The following is a 22,531-nucleotide window of genomic DNA, read 5'->3' as shown; positions in this document are numbered from 1 at the left end:
AATGCATGCTGTGCCCCATAAAGCAATAAGTAATTGCACAAATAACTGAAACAGCTAGAATTACACCAGATTGTGGAAAAAAAAATCTTGAAAAATTTTTTGAAGGTTAAAGTCTTCAAGGCATCAGCTTGTCTCAAGGGACTAGGAAGAAAGACTTTGTGCAGGGAGCAGATGAAGATTTACATTGGGTGTTTGGGGCATTGCTCTGAAGAGTCTGTGCTGGCTCCTTGTGGAGGTTTATTGGGTTCCTCCTGATGGCTGGTGTTGGGGCAATTCATGGTTAAATGTTTGGGGTAGTGCTGCTTAAGGAAAAGTTGTCATGGCTGGAGACCAGGACAGAGTGTGAACGGGACTAGAGAAGATGTGGAATTTTCCCGTTGAGTTTGTGCACAGCCATTCCTCTTTCACATGGCTGTTCTGAAGAAGGGCAGTAGTCTTGCTGGTGGACTTGCTTTGCCAGTGCAGGTAGGACAGAATTTGTTAATGCTGTAGACTTCACAGCCTGATTCTCACTTCTTCATACAAATCACCAGGATAAAAAGGTCTGCATGCTGCTAGCACTGGCTGTGCTGTGGGGAATTGGGTGGGCTCGCTGATGGGAAAGGCCGCAGCTGAGGAGCTCTTCGAGAAAAGCAGTTTGCTTATTAAATTGTATCAACCTCTGTATGCTGTCTTTGTTTTTGTAGATCGGCAAGGGTTTGCTAAGATGTTTGGGCTTAAACAGTGCAGACTGCCATAATCCTGCTCCTCATCTCGCCTAATTAAGAGCCTGGTCACGCTGGAGCTTTGCCAAGGCAAGGAGTCCGAGGACAGTTGTTCGTTCTGGTGCAGTGCCAGGACCGCGTGTCCCTGATAGCGCTGTTTCCTTTGAAATCAATTGAGATGTCACCGTCACTTGATCCCAGAGCTACTTAATGAACTGGCAAAATGGGCTCTATTTTTAGATCTTCCTTCAAACTACTGTGTGTGTTAAAGCTCCCCTTGTCCTTAACGCTGGGACAGCATTGGGAGGGATTTATTGGTTAGTTTAATAAGGGACCTACAGGACTGAAATAATAAGCTTCATTTCCTTGAAAGTGAGGAAAATTAAAATGGCATGGTTAAATCTGGGCAGCCACCTTGAGACAGTAAAGCGATATGTTCACTGCCAGAAGGATACAGTGGAGCTAGGTTTTTCTTCTTGTCTAGGTTATGAGAGAGCCAAAGATGACAGACACATGCCTTTGGGGAGTTCCTGCAAGCTTTGCAGATCAGATTTCTAAGCGTTTTCTGGATACAATGAAATTCCTGGTGGTTTATTAGGCAAGCTCAACAACTTAAGGAATATCTACTTCATTGCAAATGTTGGTGTCTTCCCCTATGTGTTTATAATTAGTGTCAGAAAAATACTTTTGCTAAAATAAAAAAAAATAAAAACAAACACAGATAATGTAAATGTTTTTAATTAAACAGATAAGTTACGTGATTTTACTTTCTAATTATAGTCTGAAGCCTAGTTGGATCAACTATAATTTCAGGAAGCTGTTAAGACTGTCTTGAGGCTTTCCCTAGCATTGGTGTTTGCACACATGTGACCTTCTGTGGATCATACATGGGGTTTGGGTATTTGCTATCTGTAGGTTCACAGGCTCCAGGATTGCCATGAGGGGAATGTAGCTTGGGGTGCACAGTTTTAAAACAAGTGGCAATTGTGTCCTTCTTCCCACCCCACTAGATGTGTGTTTTTCTTCCGACCCCTCTAACTGAAAATGTATGTGGTTGCAGAATGCACTGGTACTTTTCTTACTTTGACTGTGGCACAGTCAAAATAAAAATCAGCAAAACCCCAACGTATTAGCAACAAACCTAACTCAAATCCCATGGAGCAGAAGCATAAGATGTACTGAATAGGTCACCCTAAAAACTGGCTGCTTTATGGAGACATTCGTCTTGTTTTTCTTCATCTCTGTGTTTCATATATTTCCCCACCACAGAGTTAGCACTGGCTCTGTGCACCAGTTGATTTGTACACCTGTAAAACCACAGTGTGATTTTTGTGTGTGTGAAAGTCATTTCTACCTCTTGCCTGAGGGGAGTCACCCTCACTTCATAAAGCGTATTCCCACTTGTATGGTAAATTTCAGTGTATCTTTGTGAGATCCATGAGGCCCTGTCCTCATTTCCATGTGCTTCTGCTGTCTTCTGGGTATCCCAGAAGTCTCTTGGAAGGAGGGCTTGGGATACTTTGGCTGTGGCCTAATTGCTGATGTTTAGGTTTCTTAGGTAGGATTTTGAATCCGACGTCTTACATATTTTCTGGAACGAGGCCCATATCAGGATGACCAAATCACAGGTGCTAGGTTTTTTTCAGACTGACGAATGAATTGGATAGTTCTAAGTTTACATGGATCTGTGAGCTGCAAAGCATTTGATGCTGGAAGTGGACTCTAAAGTAGTTGTTGCAATGCCTTGAAAAATCAACAGCTACTAGCTAGGATGTACAATCTATGCATAAATTAAGTGTAGCTGTTCGTGTTGAAGGGGAAGGAATAAAAAGCAGTTTCCATTCCAGCTTCCTGTTTCTGCCAGTTTTATGTTTTCCTGAAGTTTCTACTGTTCAAACTAAAATCATGAAGTCTAGACTCTGCACAAAAGATAAACTTTGGCTTTGTTGGCTTGGGTATAAGAGGGACTGGGGGATGGGAAGCAGATTATGGGAAAGACTGATGTTTTTAAGATTGAATAGTAGAAGCATAAATTATTTTTACAGGAAAGTGTTTGGCTACTTGGGTGGGGTTTTTGAAAACTGACTTCCAGCAGTTCACCAGCACCTTCCAAAATGCAGGGACTGGGCGGGACTCTGCTTGTCCCTGAGCACAGGAGAGCAGGAGGCAGAGGACATGTGGCCGTGCTGCTTGCCTTGTTACTTGGCATCTGGGCAAACACAGTCGGTAAACAGACTCCTCCTGTCCTGGGGTATTTACTCAGGGTTGTGGGGTTGTAATTCCACCTGTAAACTTTAATTGCTCTTTTCCAGGCTTTTAAAGTGCTTAGCTGTCATAACTTTCTGTTAATTAAGCTTTTCATCATCAAGCTTTGCATTGGTACTCAGCAGACACTAACAGTAACATAATGCTTTTTAAAAGTAGTTTTCTCTATAAAGATGTGATGTCTCTGGAAACCTGCAGAGCAGCACAAATGGGAATAAAAGCTAGAATTTTGTTCAAATACGTGCAGAAGCATTTAAGTGAGATGCCATGGAGTGCTGAATGCGTTTTGGGGGCATTAGTGTGGTGTCTTGCAGAGGATGCATGACCATAATGTCCAAAGGCATTACTAAAAATTATTTACAGAAAATATTTAATACATTTACGTGTTTTGAAAACAAAGATGACATGCAATGGAATTTTCTGTCCCATAATGACAATGAGAAAAATGTCATCAACGTCTCTGGTTTACAAGAACTTGGTTTTGTTTTTTTTTTTTAATTTATTTTAGGTGATGGAAACTGAGAAGTCTCAAGATCCAGTTTGTGCAGAAGTGTCCAAAGGAAACAATCAGAGTTCAACTCTGGCAAGTGGCATACTTAAATACAGAAGTCGATCTCAAGGTAAAGCTGGACTGATAGGAAATAGCAATTGTAGATTTTTTACTGGAGTGTATTTATTTTAACTCTCTAAAAGTGAGATAGGATTTCTTTGAAATCGTATTAGTTTATTTTGGAAGGAAGATCCCATCTGTAGGATAATTGTATTCAGCCTCCCGAGCTGAGCTAGTGGAGGAACAGAAATATTACGCAAATTTTAGAAGTGTTTGTTCATTTCTTTCTTTTTTTTTTTTTTTGACTATTTGTGTTGTTTGTATATTTCAGTGGGCTCTGCTCAAAATGCCAGTTATGGTGACTAATCCCCAGATTTTCTGTTGGTTTGTTCCCAGGTCTTAACAGTAACCTGTGTGCAGAGCTTGATCAGGTTCTCAACCCTGATGCTTTCTGAGGCTCCCTCCCTCCTCTGTTCACCCTAATTTCCAATTACTAAGGTATTTTTAGGATACTCCAGGGGGCTCCTCTGCCTGTAGTCCCTGAGGCTGTGAGCTGGTGGTCGTTGGGGATCCAGACCCTGTTGCTGTGAGTGCTGGTTTCCTTGGGCTGTGGGTGAGCCTGGAGCATCTGCCAGCCTGGACTGCAGCATGAGATTGGGAGATGGGCATTTGGAGATGGGCAGAAAACACAGAATTAACAACTGTTCTCCTGAAGAGAGGGAGAACTGATGGGAAAGGATTAGTTGTAGGTGCCAGGGAATGAAAGAATGCCAGGATGCCAGTCCTGCCAAGATTGCATTCCTGTCTGTGTGCAGCAGCAGCCTGTGTGCCAGGGGAAGGGGAGTTGAAAAGAAGAGATCCCAATTTCAGATCCCAAAGCAGGGAGCAGGTTTAAATTGCACTCTGGACAGTGGGTGCAAATTCTGCCTATGGATGTGTCAGCAGAACTGCTTTCATGCTGAGTGAAAAGAAGCAGCTGGCCCTGGTCTGTGCTCCATCGTTCCCTGGACTGGCAGCAATGCTTACACAGCCTCCAGGAGGAGGTGGCAGAAAATGTGTTTGGGGATCTCCTGGGCAAATTTTCAGTGCATCTACCTCAGCCCATGACTCCCTGTTCCTGGGGTACAGACATTGAGGATGAAAGGAAATCAAAGCTGTTGCTCTCTGTGGCAGCTCCAACATAAAGCTGGTTTAAAGTAATCTGAAATCCAGCTTGTGCAAATTTGACGTGTGTCTTGGGTTTTCATATGTAAAATAGGGGTTAATGGCCCTTCCCTGTGTGGTGTGAAAATGACAAGGATAAATGTGCGGGACTGCTGTGACTGGTAATTCTGCAGGGACCTTGGAGAAAATGAGACTTGGAGGAGCCCTGGTGCAAGGATAGGATACTCTGTGGCTAATTACAGGATGTCCTTCAAGACAAATAATTCTGTTTCTTATATGAATTCTGCACTCCTCTCTTTAAGACAACTAGAATTGTTGCCAAAAGGAAAGAAAATATCAATTTTTTGGCACATTCTTACTTTTTCCATTCCAGAAAAAATTCCCTCAGAGTGACATGACACCTACAGAAATGAATACTGCTGCAGTGTCAGGTCTTTTAATTTTAAATACATGAAGCTTGAGAGCTTACTGCACTGGCAAGTGCCATTGGGTGTGAACAGATGAATTTCTTTCCTGTCCTTGAGCTACCAACTCAATTATTTTCTGCTTTTCGTTAATACCATGAGTTCAGTATCAATGAAAGATTGCATAAAACCTATGACAGCAGGAAAAGTTCTTGGTTGAGTATGATCAAAACTGGTTCCCAACTGCCTGGCTGGGAACTGTGTAGTATTGTTTTAAGGCACTTTAATTTGGGACTTGCTGTAGGTGGTTATTGCATGCTGGTGAGAGAGGTGAAAGCAGCTCTCAGATGTTGCAGGATGTGTTTCTATGTTTTTTCTTAGGTGCTGGATCCCGCTTGGAGTCTGTGGGAGAAGATGATGAGCTGATGGTGGAAAATGGTGAATCAAATTATGAAATAGCGGTGAAATATTCCCGGGGTGGAAGAAAGCACTCTCTGCCCCAGCAGCTGGAGTCAGCAGGAGCCAGACAGGTGAGCGGGAAGGCAGAGCTGGCTGTGAGCGCCTCATGGTGCTCAGTTCTATGGCATCTGCCTGAAGCTCATAGAAGTGGGCAAGGGTCATGAAACAGGATCACATAGATACAGCATGGGACTGAAAACAGGCCTGGACACCAAACTGGGATGTATTGTCCACCTGTGGACAACTTCTTTGAGTGTTGTGAAAGAGAGTATTGCTTGCTTGTGGCCATGAGGTCCTAAGGCTGTTCATTTTAAGAGTTGCAGTTCTAGAGATCTGAGGACTTAAAAAAAAATCCTAATGCTCTTTATTTTAATTATTTTGAAATGTAGACCTTTCCCTTCTCCTTTTCTTTCTCATTTTTTTAAGCAAATAAGGACTTAAGTATATCATGAGGTTATCCTTAATCCTTTTAATTTAAATTGTGACTGATATATTTCAAAATTATTCTACTGTGCAAAATGTGGGAAAAATTACTGTGGCAAGATTCACTTTGATTGTAGTGAGCTGGGGTTTCATCCCTTGAACATTTCTCCGAATATATCTCTAAACATACTGCATCCCTCTTCCCTGACACATACAATTTTCCCAGTATGACATCTGCAGTATCTGAGCCAAGCAATCAGAGCAATTATCCTTGTTTGTTGATGTTAGGACTACCATATTGTGAAGAAATCCACCCGTTCCTTCAGTGCTGCCCAAGTGGAATCTCCATGGAGACTGACCCAGCCGTCCATCATTTCCAACATTGTCCTGATGAAAGGGCAAGGCAAGGTGAGGATTTCTGCATGTTTCTCATATGTAGCAAGAGCTGGCATTTAAGAGGTGTCTCCTGTACTTCCAGCTGCTGGTAATAGTGCTAATGATAAACAAATCCCATTTCCAAACATAAATGGCGAAGTTTCACCTAACAAATACAGGGGATGTGATGTTAATGTCATCCCTTGTCATGGGGTGGCTTTCATTTTGGTTTGGTGCATCTTGCCACTACTGAGATATCAAATATTTGTAACGGATCTCTAAATATGTATATTTATGCAAAGTCAGTGCAACTACAGAACAGTACCTGTTCGCAAGTATATTTATGGACAAGTATATTTTCCCTCTGTGGAATCTAGATGCATTAAAAAAATTACTGCAAATTAAGCATTAAACCTGAAGAGAGGTTACTGGCTGATTGCTTCTCTGAGAGCACTGAATTCCATGGGTCAAAGAGTCGTTTTCTCTCCCCCAGTAATGTGTTTACAGACTTGCTAGATACCAGCTGCCTGAATGCTAAGAAAAAATAGATAAGCATTAACCTAGGTATACATGGTTTTCCCTAATCAAATCCACACTAGTATTGGAGTTGTCATTTAAATATGCTAAAGATATGCATGTCCTTTTGTGAAATAGTCTTTAAAGTCATCAGATGGATTTGTTTTGGACTAAAAAAATTTGTTCTGACTTTCAAGCTCAAATGCAAAACTAATTCCTTGTTGTGCTTTGTGTTAGAAAAAGAGTTAGAAATGGTTACTCCTATGGGTAGACTGGCTTATAGTTGCTTTAACTTTCCTTGGTTTAGGAGCTGTGAGTCTTTTATGATGAGCAAATATTTTTTCATTTCTCATGTACTTATTTTATTACTCTGTTTTTCTCATGAAATTAGATTATTTCTCCCCCTGGTATAAGCCAACCTCTCCTGCCTTTCTGCATTTAGCTGCAAGGTTTTAGAAAGCAGCTGGGAGAATGCAGACCCTAGTGATCATGAACCGCCTAAAGCAGCTGCCATTCTGTGTGCCTTCCACCCTCTTCTTGGGCAATGTCCTCTGTTAGAGATTGCACCTTGTACAGTTTGTGCAGTACCGCTCCGTTTATTATCCCTGTGCAAACCTGGGACTTGAAACATTTCTCCTTAGAGTTGCAGTGTTGGTGGTGGAGAGCCAAGGGTTTGCCTTTAGGTTTGCATCCAGATATGCAAGGGGTGGTTTCCTGCTGTGGAGTGGCAGCACTTTTCTGAGAAAGTGGGCTGGTGTAGGAACTGCTGCACTTCGCAGGCTATTTCTCCCAACCCTGCCGTGGAGCCGTGGGGAGACCTCCTGTGTCCAGGCAGGGGAGTGCCAGGAGCCGCCTGCCTTCTGTAGGTTGATGTGCAGTTGATAATTACACAGGGTTGAACAGTTACCGGAGTTACTTTGTTCTGCACAAGGGAGATAAGTTGCTTCCTGTCCAGAAATCAGTACTTTCTTACCAAGTTACTAGAAGCTTATAACTGTGGTGGCATGCTCTGTATTCACGTAGTGAAACAAAAGATCTGATTGTTGTGTTGGACTGTAAACTCAGTGCTTGCCCTGGCAGCATCCCTCAGCTGGAGAGCACTGCCCAAGGGAATAATAATGTCCATGGGTTCAGATCACTAAAGAGCAACAGTTCTCACATCCTTTGTCCACCTGGTCTGTGACTTTTCCCTGTATTCTATAAAATGCATGAACAGCAGTGACAATAGGGGAAATATGGGAAAGGGTTGTAGACCAAGGAGGTGCTTTGTCTAGGAAATAACTCAGCAGAAGAGGGAGAGGTTCATTCTGCTGTGTTTGTCAGTTCTCAGGTCAATTTTGCGAGATCGTCCCATAGCCTGTTGGGGTAGTGCAGGGGTAAGAGCTAATGGATGGAGCCCTGGGGAATCTATTGATCTAGATTTATTTAAATACAATGTGATATATGTCTCCAGAATAATTAAAAATGTACATGTGAGTTGTAGCCCCCACATGCCATTCTCCTTTGAGCTACATTCCTGACATTGCAGCATTGACCTTATGTTATGTTCTGAAGCTTTTCTTCTTCTTGAGAAAATGTAGGATCTGTGACATAAAAGAAACCTATAGTTAATCCTGGATATAGATCTCAGGGGTAGGAATTGACTGTCTGTTAATTCAGACTGAATGTGTTACTGTTTTTAAAATGGGAAATCTATTGACCCCATGTTTTGAAAAAAACCAAAATATTCTCAGAGTTTTTGCTATATCAGCTTAGGATGCCTCCTGCTATATTTTGGGCTGATGAGTGTGTTGATAATGGAGTGAAAGTAAATGAGGAAATGGAATAAGGGAGTAGGTTGGCCAAACAATTCATCAGAAGATTTTAGGTTTTCATCTTTCCCTTTTCTTGTATGTTACTGGCAGTCTTTCTCACACAGATGATAAGTAAGGGTAAGGTGCCAGCTGTGTGTCTTCTCCTCTCTTTTCTGTAGGAAAAGAGAATATTTCTTAAAATCTATTCTTTCTGTAGGGCCTTGGATTCAGCATTGTGGGAGGTCAAGATTCTGCTCGTGGACGCATGGGGATATTTGTGAAGACTATATTCCCAAATGGAGCAGCAGCTGCTGATGGAAGGCTTAAAGAAGGTATGGTAGAGAGAATCCAACTTCACATAAACGATCACAGTGGGATATTATTTCAGTCCAGGCGGAAAATTCAAGTACAGCTATGTTTAGGCACCTGGCCAGCAGCAAAAGGCTGTGGAAAATATAAAATGCCCTGTTTGTTCGTCCTGTGGAAGATCATTGGTAGCAATTAACCTGATTGTATTTCATATTGAGCAGGGGGAGCTACAGAACAGCGGTGACTGCTTTGTTTTCCCCTTTCTCTTTCATGAACTCCTATTTGTCCAAACAGCAAGTTGCAATTCTTCAGTTGGAGTGGGTCAGTGACAGCAGGAAAATACAAATAGCAAACAACATGTGGCTTAAAGATGCTGGACTGAGAAGGCATTATATATGGGGACATGTCTGGGAGAGGCTCTTTTGAGCCCTCGTACTCTCTAAGCCTCCTGGTATGATTTTAACAGGACAAAAATCATAGCCAAAAAAAGAAAAAAAAGGAAAAAAAAAAAAAAAGATGTGATTGGCAGTAATATCACCCTGGTTAGAGAAGGAGATATAGCCAGATTCTGTTACTGCTTTTCCAATCTTGGTGTTTGAGCTGATTGCACAGCATGCTGCATGTGTGCTGCACCATGGTCTGAATGCTGCAACACATCATTCTGACAGACAGACAGACTCTTAGTGTTGAAAATACAAAGTGACCATGAATTTAGAGTGGTGGTTTACAGCCCTTCTACAGGGGTTGTGTTACTTTGCTTCCATGGAAGGCTGCTTCTCTGTTACTTCTCTCAAGCTGCTCCTGTGTTACTTCTCTCCTCATATCCTCATTCCTCTTTTTCTGCCTTATCACACTTGTATTTGAGGCTGCTTTTGGTGCCAACTCTCACACTTGCTGCCAGAGGGAAGCTTGCATCCCTGCATCATAGGTTGTGCACTTGCCATGGGAAGCCAATAAGTAACAGCTGTCCCATAAACCCAGCAATCATTTGCAGGCTATTCATAGCTTGAAAATTCTCTTTTTTTCTTTACTGAAGCTAGGAAAGGAGAGGAGGAGTAGACTTAGCTGGCGATATTGCCCCATGTAATTTTGCACAGATACAAATAAAATTTCAGGAAGTGGATCTGGATCTGCTGACCCTCTTATTAATAAAATTAAGGTAGATAGCTCAGCTGGGTGTAAGTAGTAAGACCCAGAGCCTGACAGCTGGTAGAAATCTGACAGGATATGTTCCTTGAGGTGAAAAAGACATTTGTTGTCACAGCGTGTGGGCTACTACATGCTTCACTTTCCGCAGGCATTTAGTAAGGGAACACATTTGCTTTTTGCACGTGGATGGAAGGTTCTTTTTCTCTGAACAGGCTTTGAAGTAATGTACTGTAATATTTCACTTTGTTCCTCGTTTCTCCTGTTAATGCTTACAAAAGAAAGGCAGTATATAGTACCTTTGGACTTCATGTCATAATAATTTTCAGACTTTATTTAAAATCATTAGAATTTTCAGCTTGTTTTTGGGAATGGGAATGACAAGTTAAGGATCTCTCCTGAAGAACAATTTTTTATTTGGTTTTCCATCACTAGTAACTTGCAGAGACATTAGTACAAGTGAAAATAAATTGAGAACAATAAAAGGCTTTTTATTGGATAGTTAACTGAAATCCTTACAGTAGTGGATCACCTAAGGTTCAGGAAAGATGTTTTAAATCTTTATAGTCTCTATATTGCTGACTTCATTTTTTGTATCTATTTACCAGGGGATGAAATCCTGGAAGTTAATGGAGAGTCTCTGCAAGGACTGACCCATCAGGAGGCCATCCAGAGGTTTAAGGTAACATGGATCTAGCACTGAAGAGATTCAAGTTCATCTTCACTCATTGTCATCTCCTACCTTCAGCTTGACACTCTTGCGCTGCCAAAAGTTACTGTGTGCATATTTAGTGACAAGTGTTGGTAGCCTCACGATGGTTCTGTGCTGTCTCTGCAGCAACTCAAGAAGGGCGTGGTGACCCTGACGGTGCGCACGCGGCTGCGCAGCCCCAGCCTCACGCCCTGCGTGACCCCCACCCTGCTGAGCCGCTCCAGCTCCCCCAGCACCAGCAGCAGTGTGCCTGTCCCCGGCCTTGAGGAGCCCGAGGGCTCCTCCTCCAGCCGCAAAGGACCTGGCCCCAAGGACAGGATCGTCATGGATGTGACACTCAATAAAGGTGAGGGTCCATCGAAACGGTCTGGGAGAACAAATCTCTGCTTCTTAGGGGATTTATTTGGAATAGGGTAGAGACTCTTGTACCCAGTACACCCAAGTATGCCTATTTGACATGGAACCACAGGATGACTGGGGAAATTACCTTCTAATGCAAAAACTTCTGAAGAGTTCCCTTTTCTGCATTTTGCTTTTCCAGAATCAGAAGCCTCTTACGGGTAGCAGTCAGTGTCTGTGCTGCTGAAAGAAGGAGGCTGTGAGATACCAGGCAAAATGTAAATCAACCTCGTGGTAGCCCAGGAGGCTGTGCCCTTCTCATAAAGGGCATCTCCAGGGAACGCAAAGTTGCGCAGTGTTGAAGAATTCCCCGATAACCTGTTTGAACTCCTCCATGAGGGTTGCTCTCATTATTAATAATTGCTCATTATAAACTTAAAGCATATGTTATACGTGGTAGACAAATAGGCCTATTTTTAAGACTTATAATATAGTGATTTTAAAGGTTGGATTCAAAATTTTGAGAGAGAATGTAAGATGTCCAGTGATCACTACAACAGGGATGTTGTTACCTGAAGGAAAGCAGACGTGAAAGTGGACAGAGGTGACCACTGAACCAGAGATAATGCCTCACCTTCCTTTGTGCTTCTTTGCTGAGGAATGCCATACAGATATTTAACAAAAGAGAGCAATACATTTGGCAGCATCTTCTGTGCTTGTGTTTTCTGCAGTAATTTTAAATGACATCTTGATTGGACTGCTGCCTCTACTCCTTTGTGTCTTGGACCAGGTCAGACCTTGTGTGACATTTCCAGGAGGTTTCCAAGGTGCACAGAGTATTTTCTGAGATACAGCAATCTCAGAAAACAGTCAGGATCAGCTATTTTCAATCCTGATTTCCACTTGTTGGTCTTAGCTTCCTGACGACTGCACCTAAGGCCAGCCCTGAAACAATGACATGAGTACTGAACTCAGATGGGATGTGGAAACACAAACACTTGTGTGACCTGTGCGATTACAGTCTGCCACATTTCTTTGTACTCCTTGTTTTTCACAGAGCCAGGGGTTGGGCTCGGCATTGGTGCCTGTTGTCTCACGCTGGAAAACAGTTCGCCCGGGATATACATTCACAGCCTGGCCCCAGGATCGGTGGCTAAAATGGATGGCAGATTAAGGTTGGTTAAAGCAGAAACGTGCTGTAGTGGTTTTATGATAAAATCAATTGAGATTTTTTTGTCTTCACCAATTGGTTGATGTGCAGGGAGGGAATTTATACTTAAGAGTTCACCAAAAAGAAAGCATTTAAGTAAAGACATTCCAAAGTAGTATCGAATACCCAGGAAACATTATTCTTTGTTCTGGAAACAACATGATCATTAAGGTCTGGGTTGTTCGGTTGTTTTTTTTAAAAAATTCTCTATACAGAAAGCTGAGCCTAATAGCACCCTTTGAAAAAGGGGAGCAGCAAGAAGTGCAGCCTCATGCTTTTTTTGTGAGAGCTGCAGCCAGAGACCCCAGACTGGGAGGAAATTTACAGAGCTCTGCTAAACGCTCAGTCACCTGAGAGTCTCCTAAAAAGAGCTGGGGTAGATATTCCTGCAGCTGCCTTTGCCCGTGGCTGCAGCAGTATATTTCTGGCCTTACTCTCAGTCTGGCAGGATTGCTGCAGACTGACCAGCAGCACTCTGTCATGGAGTTGGGATGTCTTTAGGAAGCAATTATTCCCAGGGTTCCCTTGTGCCTTACATTGGATTAAGTGACAGAAACTTACTTGCTTTTCCTCTTGTGGAGGCTTCATTTTTGAAAACCATTGCAGGAAACCTTTCCACTTTCTGCATTCCTCCATAAGTGCTGGTGGGTGCTGGGAGCGTGGCTCCAGAGGGGAGACTATACTGAAGAGGTGCTGGGACTGTGATCCACTTTGAGTGTGTGATGTGAGCACTGGTGCAGAGAAGCTGAGCAAATGCCTTGCTTTCACATGGCTAGAGAGTGCCTTCTGTTTCCTGGCTCACCAGGAAAACTGTGATAGAAATTTCAATTTTTGGAATAAGGGAAGAAGATAATTTTATAGTGGCATTGCTGCCAAAACCCTTGAAAGTTCCTATAATACAGAAATGTCTACAGAAGACAGCATTTAAGGGTAACTTGCTTGAATGCAGGCCCCTTTGGAAAACATTGCAGTGCTGGTTATGTCTGTATGTAACAGCTGCGATGTTTATTAGGTTTACGTGATTGATTATATCCAGGCAGGCTTCCCAGAGTTTTAGCTTGCTTCTTTGAGACATTGCTTCTGTTGTCCCATTCGCGATTTATGGCTTTACAGGCCAAGACTTACAGGATGGTTTTGATTTTTGGAAAACGTTGTTAATCAAATGTTGGCTTTGCAATGGCAGGGGAGGTTTGAATCCAGCTCTTCTGTATCTGAGCTCCCTCTCTCAGTCATGTGGCTGTGTAAGTGACTCCATTTGTGCAAGTCTAAGGGATAGGCAGAGCAGTGGGATGATTGCACAACTGATAAATCACCCTTTACTTTCCTGAGTCTGTACCAGAAGTACAGGTGACTGAATTGCAGTTGTTACTTTGCCTTTGGTGTGTGTACTCATAGTGTCACACACGACAGTGTCATTGTCACATGTAGCCCAACATAAGCCAGCAGCAGTAGATTCTTTGAGAGTGTCTATTCAAAGCAAATGTTTCAGGAATTATGGAGAATGCTTTAATGATATCCCTAGTTGATGATATTTTCTTTAATAGCTCCAGATGTCTGAGCACCATAAGCAGGAGTTACAAAGCTGAGAAAAAAGAGCTAAACAATCATAGAATCATGGAATGGTTTGGGTTGGAAGAGACATTTAAGTCAATCATCTTGTTTTAAATCCCCTGCCATGGGCAGGGAATCTTCCACTAGGTCAGGTTACTCAAAGCTCCATCTGTCCTGGTCTCAAACACTTCGAGAGCTTCTCTGAGCAACTTGTTCCCATGCCTCACCACCCTGACAGTAAAGAATTTCTACCTAACACCTGATTTAATTCCTGTTTTCTTTCAGTTTGAAGCCATACTCCCTTGTTGTATCACTATATGCACTTCTAAATCACACGGTGTGTTTTCCTTTCAGGAGAGTTTTGTTTTTTCTTTTTCCTTTTTAATGAGTTCTATATGATAATTTTTAACACATAAAGGCTTACCAGGCTCAATCCTTTCCTGGAGTAATTTCATAAAGGTATATCTAAATGATTAATTTCTTATCAGTATTTCTGCTAAGCAATTCAGTGTGGTGTGAAGGAACAACCCATCTGAATCCCATTTTTTTGTCTTCTGTGCTCAATAAGCTTTCACCCTGGCCCAAATGCAGACAGTTTTCTTGGTTGATTTAATAGAGATTTTTCACTGACAGTAAATGCAGAAGGGATCTCTGAGCCTCCTTTGTGAACTCAAGAGGACTTAAACCATTCACATCACTGGTAGCAGCACCTTCTTTGAAAGTCACATCTTTTCCAGAACACTTATGTCTTTGAAAAATCTTGGCCATCAGTTGAAAGTACAGTTTTTTTTGCATGGAAGGTTGTTGTGATTGAGTGACTCTGTGTCTCTGTGCAGCCGGGGTGACCAGATTCTGGAGGCGGATTCTGTGAGCCTGCGTCATGCAGCATTAAGCGAAGCCTACGCAATCCTCAGTGAGTGCGGACCAGGCCCAGTCAGCCTAATCATTAGTCGTCATCCTAACCCAAAGGTGAGGAGAAAATGAGTGAGTGTATCTGGATTGTTTTCATCTGGCACTGTAATTTGAGTCTTGCTGTCAGAAAAGCAGAAAATGAAGAAAATGGCTTTTTCTCACTATGGCATATATTGTGCAAGATGTCAGGATTGTAATGATGCTTCCCAGGTTTGTAAATCATAGCAATGCTGGACTGTCCCTTGTGCTTTTCACTTAGTCACCTACTGATCAACTGCATTTTCCTGGAACTGCTTGAATGAAGTGTTCCCATCTTTCTTGGTACTTGGATGAAGTAGCAATGCAAATACACTACAAGGCCTCTTCCTCCTAAAGTTACTTTGTCTTTGAGTAGAATACGATTTAGGGGCCACGAATATATGTATCAACAGCTTGAATTGATCAACTGTAGTAAAGTAAAATCTATCCAAAGATCAAAGTTTTCCTTCAGGAATTAAAACATGAGAATATGGAGTGCACTGCTACTGAATCCATGCACAGTCAGTTTGGAAATAAGGCTGTATTTACAAAGTAAGTATTCTCAAGCATTTTTTAAAAATTGGTGATAGAAGATGAAAGCCTATTAGGCAAGCTATAGGGAATAACAGCTTCTTTTATTTCAGTATTTCAAAGAATTTCATGAGTGTACGAAACCTTCCTGTTTAAACAGGAATGAAGCTGTAAAAATATTTGCATTAGTGGGTCCAGAAAGCTCTGACTTTTGAACTCATAACTACAAATGCAAGCCTTAATAATGCCATATCTAGGAGAACTCAGGGTTCTTATTTTGTAATTAATAGTGTATTTTCTGCTAAGTCAAATATACAGTCAACAAATAGGGGCCTATGTGCCAGAGTTTATTATCCTTGTTGGAAGGCTGTGTGCTGCTAGAAAGAAAGAGGCTGTGGTTCTATTAAAGGTAAGCACGGCGAGGGTAAGAATTGGGCATATATATAGCCTAAGATAGCAGTATTTCTGATGAGTCTCTGTACTGTGCTGAACCAAAACAATGGTTCAATGTGATTGCGTTATTAAGGCTTACAGACCTTTTGGAGTGTCTGTAAGAAGCATGAAATAAAAATGCCATGCCATAGAGCCTGCCCTTTCTCATCTGTCCCTCTTGTTGCTGTGATGGGGTCTTGAAAGCTGATGAGTGACCTAACCTGGTGTCTGCTGGAAGGATGAACTGAGTTAAGCTAATTGCTTGGTGTTACTCAGTAACAGAGGGAAACTATTAAGTGGCTCCTATTACAGTTTTCCATAAGTGATATTTAAGATGACAACAAATCCTTTGCCAAGAAATCTATGAAAAGAGACCCTAAAGCATTTTTCCATTTTTCCAGTACTGAATACATAATCCTAGCAGTACTGAATCCATAATCTCTCATGGCTGGATCCCTGGAGGAGTGTCCATATAGGAACCCATATTTATTTTTATGTTACTGTCACCCATGTTCTGAAAGCACTGGTAGATCGATAAACAGGTGTGGGTATTTTATCATTTCATTTCATTTCATTTCATTTCATTTCATTTCATTTCATTTCATTTCATTTCATTTCATTTTTATTTCATTTTCTTATAATAATACCCCAGCATGCAGATTTGAGTTAGGAATTAGCTTGTCCCTTTCCATTTTGAACTGCCTGAGCATAAAGGATATTAAACATTAAAGCTGGCAGAGTCTGCAGAAGCATGGTTTTTTAGTTAACTTTGAAAATGTACTGCAGTGTGTCTGGGACCTGTTCTAATTCTTGGGATATGTTTTACCAAAAGGTTTGTGTTAAGGCCATGGATCATAGTCTAAGGATCTGGTTCATGTTCTGCAGGAACTCCCTGTGCCCCAGGAGCCCAGGGACTTTTGGTTTGCTGTAAGGTCATGGCACAGGCTGAAAACAGAGATGTGTTTTTACAAAGGTTCATGTTGTTTTGAACATTCTTATACTTAATTTCTTATTTTATAGCACAAAAGTACATTTTGCTGCTGAATATGTTTACTTTGGTGTTTTCATGTATTTTCAAAAGAAATACCACAAAATTTTCTTTCTGCTTGTTATTGTGACTGAATATGGCATTTATGCTGTGTTTAAACTGCTGAGTTTGCTTCAGAATCTTTCAAATCTTCATGGTTCAGGAAGACTCAAGTTTGTAGTCTCTATTTATGCTGAATTTTAATTCATATAAAGCTATATGTATAGAAAGTATTTTTGTCAGAATTAATTGTTTTCTGATCTTAATGCAGACTCATTTTTCCTGTATAAAATCATACATTTTCCAATGATAAGAATTAAATGTATGGCAGTAATTATGGGCTAAATTAGCAAATATGGTAAACCCGTATTTATTTTCAAACCAGAAAAACATTAATTTCCAATTACTGATTTAGTTTACTTTTTAAGAAAGAGAGAAAGGAGAAAAGAAAATTTAAAAGATAGCTAATATTATAGGAAGTCTGGTATTCTTCCAGTTGGTTAAGTGTAGAATAGCTTAAGTTTCTGATGTATGCTTGCACAAAGCAGTCTTTGTCTATTTTAAAGTCATATTTTCTCAAGAAATCAATACACAGCTTTTAATTTAGTTAAAACCAGGCTCTAATAGCTTCATTTGATTACTTTTAAGTCTGGGGCCGTTTTATTTGTTTATATTGGGTGTCACTTGGATGCAGTCTTCATGCAGCTGGCAGGCTTCTGCTTCCTGGTTTTTGGGGAAAGTGGCATCTAGTGAGTCTTTGTCAGGGGACAAGGGCTTAGGAGCGCTCAACTACGTCTTTATTGCATCTTTAAAAATAGTGGCTGATATGAAATGGATCATGTACTTGTGGTAAGTGGTAAGATTCTTGTAATTTCTTGTATTCTGTTTGAGCTTTGTTTTCCACTCCACTTCAGGTTTCAGAGCAGGAGATGGATGAAGCAATCGCACGTACTACCCACCGAGAGAGCAAGGACTCCAGCTCCTCTCACGTCACAGGTAGCAACATGTTCCCTTCTCTAGTGTGTGTTCTCTCACAGATGCAGGAGCATTAAGGGCGTGCTCTGAAGTTCCCCAGCCCTCAAGAGCCCTCAAGACAGCAGAACGGTGTAGGGGGTATCATCACTCTGTCCACTGCAGAAATTTTAGCACAAACATCCAGTTAAAATAGATCAGCTCTGCAGCTTGTGTAACTTGCTTTTGTTCACTAGGCTGCCATGAACTGAAAGTAGGGTTGTCAAGAGGTGGTTTTTCTGAACTTTTTTCAAGATGAGGGGAAACACAATGTTCCAGTAGGGAAAGAACAGGAGGGGTCTACTTCATCTATGTATGTTTGCCCTTAATGGCAAAAAAACCCCCCAAAAATATTGTGACCATTTGAAAACGTCCAGGTGTTGCATACTGGACTATGTTTTAACACCATTTTGATCCTTAAAGTCATGTCAAAATATGTACTCTGGAATCTCTGTGATGTGTTTGAACTCCAGCATTTCCCAAAGTCTGGCAGATGAAAGCAAATTTTTGTCAATGGCAGAGTGACCAGTAAGGTGATGTTCAGACAGAAATGTTAGATTTGTTATGATCCCTTTTTTATGTGTGTCAGATAAGATCTGCTTTGAAGTCCTTGCCAGGGCTGCTAATTTGTCTTCTGAGGTTGTCCCTAGTCAGCAGCATGCTCCAACAGATGGGGAAGACCATCTCCTGCTCCTCTCTTGTTCACAGCACTGGGCCTGGCTGGTGTAACGTGTCTTGGTGGTAACATTCCATCTGATCTGAGGGAGAGCTTTTTAAATGTTGAATAAATCTCACTTTAGGAAAGCAATTCAGATAATAAATAAGTGTGATTAAATGTGACCACCAGCTCAGAAGACAAATGAGAAGCCTGTTTGATTATATGGACCACAAGTTTAATTTTTGGCATCTAACTAATCTGTGTTTAACAGGAGTTGTGCAGAAAAGTCCATCTCCTTGTGTGAAGGCCAAACAAGGAGAGACCTCATCTCCCCTCAGCTGGACTATGAAACGCTTCTTGGAGCCAGCAAGCCGGGTAAAAGGATTAGATGAAATAAAAATAGAGCCTGCTTCAAATTTAGCTGTTACTAAAGCTCTTACTTGGACAAGGGGTTCAAAACCAAACCTGCATGCTCCTTCCCTGTCACATGAGCTCCATAAAAGAGTTTTTCTCTTGTGTCACACATTTAAATTGTGACAGCAGCAAGTTCATGTTTGTCTGTGTGACAGTAGCCTTTGGGAGTGATGTGCAGAGCATGGCAGAGAAGGATGTGGGGTCCCACCTCCTGCCACCTCCAAGGCACTGCTGCTTTGTGGGACACACTCAAAGTTAGCAGGAAGGACCTGAGCCTGTGGGCAGAAGGCTGAGACTAAGTCCTTCTATGTAGCCATTGCAGTGAAAAATCAGTTTTTCCTGGTAAAGCCGAGGAAGCCGTAGACATTGTGTCTAGAGGTACAAAGCCTTCCCTTCTCTCAGTGTAGAACATGTATAAAGGGAACTGCAAACGTGAATAGTTTAATCCCTTGTTTCTGCACTGAACCACACCTGTAAAGCAGTGGGATTTAGAATCCTTTTTTATTTATTGTATTGGCAAAAAATGTGTTGATGTGCAGTGTTTCAGACATCCAGTTTCAACAGTTTGGCTCTCAATATACAAGTCCTCTATTTTAAAAATAGGGTTTAAATGTACTTTATTGACACAGCAATACAAGTGGTCTGTGTGGGGCTCACATGCGGCCAAGAATTTAGGCATCAAGGACAGCTGGTCACCAGGGTCACTTCTCTTCAGCAGGGATCCGTCAGCTCCGAGGCAGAGCTTTCCCAATACTTCTCCCACGATGGTATGAACCCTCTCCCCTTCTCTCATGCTGTACCTGGCCCTTGTGATGAAGAGCAGCTCCGTCAGAAGAACAGGAACAGCTGGTTGGATGATGGCTCTCTTCTCCCTGGCAGCCTGAGTAAGTGTTGCAAATTTGTCTGGTCATTGGGCTAGTGGGAGGAGAGTCACTGAGTGCTGGGTTCCTGTACAGGAGAGTTGTGGTGGTCTCTGTGCTGGTAAGAAATGCCAGGCAGTGTATTGCAAGCCATTGTTGATTGCATGAAGTTCTGGAAAATTGAAAGAATTTGCAACCATCCACAGAAATGCCTGTTTCCATGTCCTTTTGTTCAAAATGCTGTTCTGATAATGTGAAAATTACTCTGATTGGTTTGGATGAAACTAGATTGACAATACTGCAGAGTTAGGGTTTTTTTTCAAATGACTGATCATCTTATTTATTACATTTATGGAAAGTGTTCATAGCTGCCTCAGAAACTTTGAAAGGGTCAATATATGAGTTAGAACAACTGTGCAATTTTACATCCGATACTTTGCATGTATCTTTCTCCACATAGTAACTGACTTAAAGAACCTTGTTTGTCCTTATGGATGTGCACCTGATGACAAATTCAAAGGATGTATTTGTTCTCCCTTTCCTGTCTTTCTCCAGTAATTTCTTTGTGTACATCTTATTTTCTGTGGAAATTATTTAATGTTTAAAAGCATTTTTACATTTCTAACTAGCCACCAAAAAAAGCAAAACAAAGTAACTTCCCAAAAAGTGAGATGCAGTTCCTTGTCTTAGGTTTGTTACTTGTTAGTTTGAAATTGCTTGTTGTGTGCTTCAGTCTATGTTGAAGAAAGCAATTTTTACTGTCTGTGAGTTAATGCAGGAGTCTTGAGCTTAGATATAAGGAAAATGTGAAAGAAAATCTATTGCTTAAACTAAAATACACATTTGAATTTGTATCCCTTTCTTCTTTGAGTCGTAGTCATAATTTAGAAATAAACTAAAAATAGAACTCGACATGCCAATTAACTGATTTTGGAAATTACCCATAAATTGTAGTACTATCTGCCGTCGTCTTGATGTTTATGGTAGTTAAAAGTGGGGACATGAAAAGCCTGCTTTTTGCTTTGTGAAGAAAAGTTAAGTTTCCTGTGCAAACAGAGCCACATGTATTCCGCCGTAGTGAGATGCATGGTGTTAAAAATCATCCATAAGTCTAACTTTTTTTTTTTTTCCCTAGCTGCTAGAGATGTGGGAGTGACAAAAGCAAATGATTTGACTTCTCCAGCTAGCGGGAGGTTGTCTGGCCATCACAACAAGCATGTGGAGTCTGTCCGACCTGGCATCCTCAGTGACAGCCCAAAATCTGCCCGCAGCCCCTTTCACCGACAGAGGCGGGTTGTTTTCTATGATGGTGACGCCAGTGATGATGATGAAAGTTCCCACTTGCACAGAAGCCAGAGGGCCAAGAGCCAGGAGGATGCTGGCATTGTCATTACAACCTCATCTGTAGGAATTGATGATGAGAGCCAGGACAGTGAGTCATCAAGATACAGCAGCATGGAGACATCTTCCCCTGTCTTCAGCAACTCTTTGGAGTCTGCAGACAGCACGCTGGAGCAAGCTGAATCTCCTTTTTTCCCCATCATAGCTTTTGATTATTCAAGTGTGCCCGAAGTTCGTCTTGGAAGCCTGAGTTTGAGGGAGCTCCGGGAAGCACAGCTTGAATCCAAGAGATCACCAAAACTTGAGCACAGAGCAGTCACCAGAGTGAAAAGCATGATGAGCACTGAGTGCCGAAGCCTTCAGAGACACAGGACAGAGGAGCATGGCTCTTACAGCAAACCTGTTGCTAGGATGCTCCCTCACAGCAAGAAGTCTGAAGCACCTGAGGTGGCTGGACAGGGCCAGGTTGAAGTTGTCACTCTGGTTCGCAATGAGCACGAGTCATTTGGCCTGGATTTGGAAATCCAAGCCATGCCCTTAAAGGTTGTCATCACAGGGATGCGGCCAGGTGGACCAGCAGAAATGGTAATTTGTAATTTGGGTGCATTATAGTGATGTGCTTTCCCATTGTGGGGCTGATTATTATTTTCATGGTTATTACTGAGCAAGTGGTCTGTTGAGAGAAAACACAACTGAGGTGTTTGTCCTTGCTGAGCAAAATGTCTCACTCCATGTTTTTTTGGAGCTGCTGCTAAATAAAATGTTTCTGATTCAGAGGTGCACCCAGGCTAATTCAAAACTAAGAGAGGCAGGACACAGATCCACTGAGATGGTCTTATCCCCCTTGCAATTTTCAGGGAATGCAATTTTTGTATTTATTTTCTAACTATGGGCAAAGACAAAATAAGTAAATCCTAGTGGCAGAAAATGGTAGTAGTAAACTTATACATGCTTTACTATTTTATATGTGCATGTCCCTGTATTAAAGGGGTCTGGAACCAAGAGACTTTAGGTGCTGGCCAGGTTTGCCAAGAGCTACAGTAGTACCAATAATATGTTTCTCTTCTGCATCTCGTACGTGCCCATACCAGTATGGATATGTGCTTCACGCTGGTTGTAGAATTGCTAGATGCAGAAGTACAGAAAGAAGAATAATACTGTGGTGTGCAAACCTGGCTGTAGCATTTTTAATCTCATTAGCAGCCACTAGAGTAAGAGGGGATATGGCATAGCAGTTTGAATAGGGCTGTGGGATATGGGAATTTCGGTATTGTTCCTGCCTTTTTCTCGGACTTATTTTACAGTACTTAGAAACAAACCCTTACCTTAAGAGCTCAGTTCATGTCTGTTCACTGGTTTAAGAGAGTTCCACTTGAGAAGTAGTTCATGCATGGAATTAAAAAAACT

General features: G+C 41.7%; 1 protein-coding gene across 15 annotated transcripts in view; it reads left to right on the top strand.

Moving 5' to 3' along the window:
• PDZD2 (PDZ domain containing 2) overlaps nucleotides 1–22,531 on the top strand; it is a 201,269-nt gene that overhangs the window by 158,512 nt on the left and 20,226 nt on the right. For 14 of the 15 annotated variants that reach the window (XM_072922595.1, XM_030257570.4, XM_072922583.1 and 11 more), the window contains 12 exons: nucleotides 3,478–3,589; nucleotides 5,469–5,617; nucleotides 6,258–6,377; nucleotides 8,871–8,985; nucleotides 10,717–10,790; nucleotides 10,947–11,166; nucleotides 12,217–12,334; nucleotides 14,757–14,889; nucleotides 17,755–17,836; nucleotides 18,781–18,884; nucleotides 19,639–19,807; nucleotides 20,919–21,709. In XM_072922595.1, the coding sequence (XP_072778696.1) occupies nucleotides 3,478–3,589; nucleotides 5,469–5,617; nucleotides 6,258–6,377; nucleotides 8,871–8,985; nucleotides 10,717–10,790; nucleotides 10,947–11,166; nucleotides 12,217–12,334; nucleotides 14,757–14,889; nucleotides 17,755–17,836; nucleotides 18,781–18,884; nucleotides 19,639–19,807; nucleotides 20,919–21,709 (2,187 nt within the window). The remainder of the gene's footprint in view (nucleotides 1–3,477; nucleotides 3,590–5,468; nucleotides 5,618–6,257; nucleotides 6,378–8,870; nucleotides 8,986–10,716; nucleotides 10,791–10,946; nucleotides 11,167–12,216; nucleotides 12,335–14,756; nucleotides 14,890–17,754; nucleotides 17,837–18,780; nucleotides 18,885–19,638; nucleotides 19,808–20,918; nucleotides 21,710–22,531) is intronic. The other variant, XM_072922594.1, reaches the window with a different exon arrangement.

Source organism: Taeniopygia guttata, chromosome Z (genome assembly GCF_048771995.1).
Source record: "Taeniopygia guttata chromosome Z, bTaeGut7.mat, whole genome shotgun sequence".
Classification (NCBI taxonomy): Eukaryota; Metazoa; Chordata; class Aves; order Passeriformes; family Estrildidae; genus Taeniopygia; species Taeniopygia guttata.
Note: the sequence above shows the minus strand (reverse complement) of the source record. Positions and strands in the feature narration are given on the sequence as shown.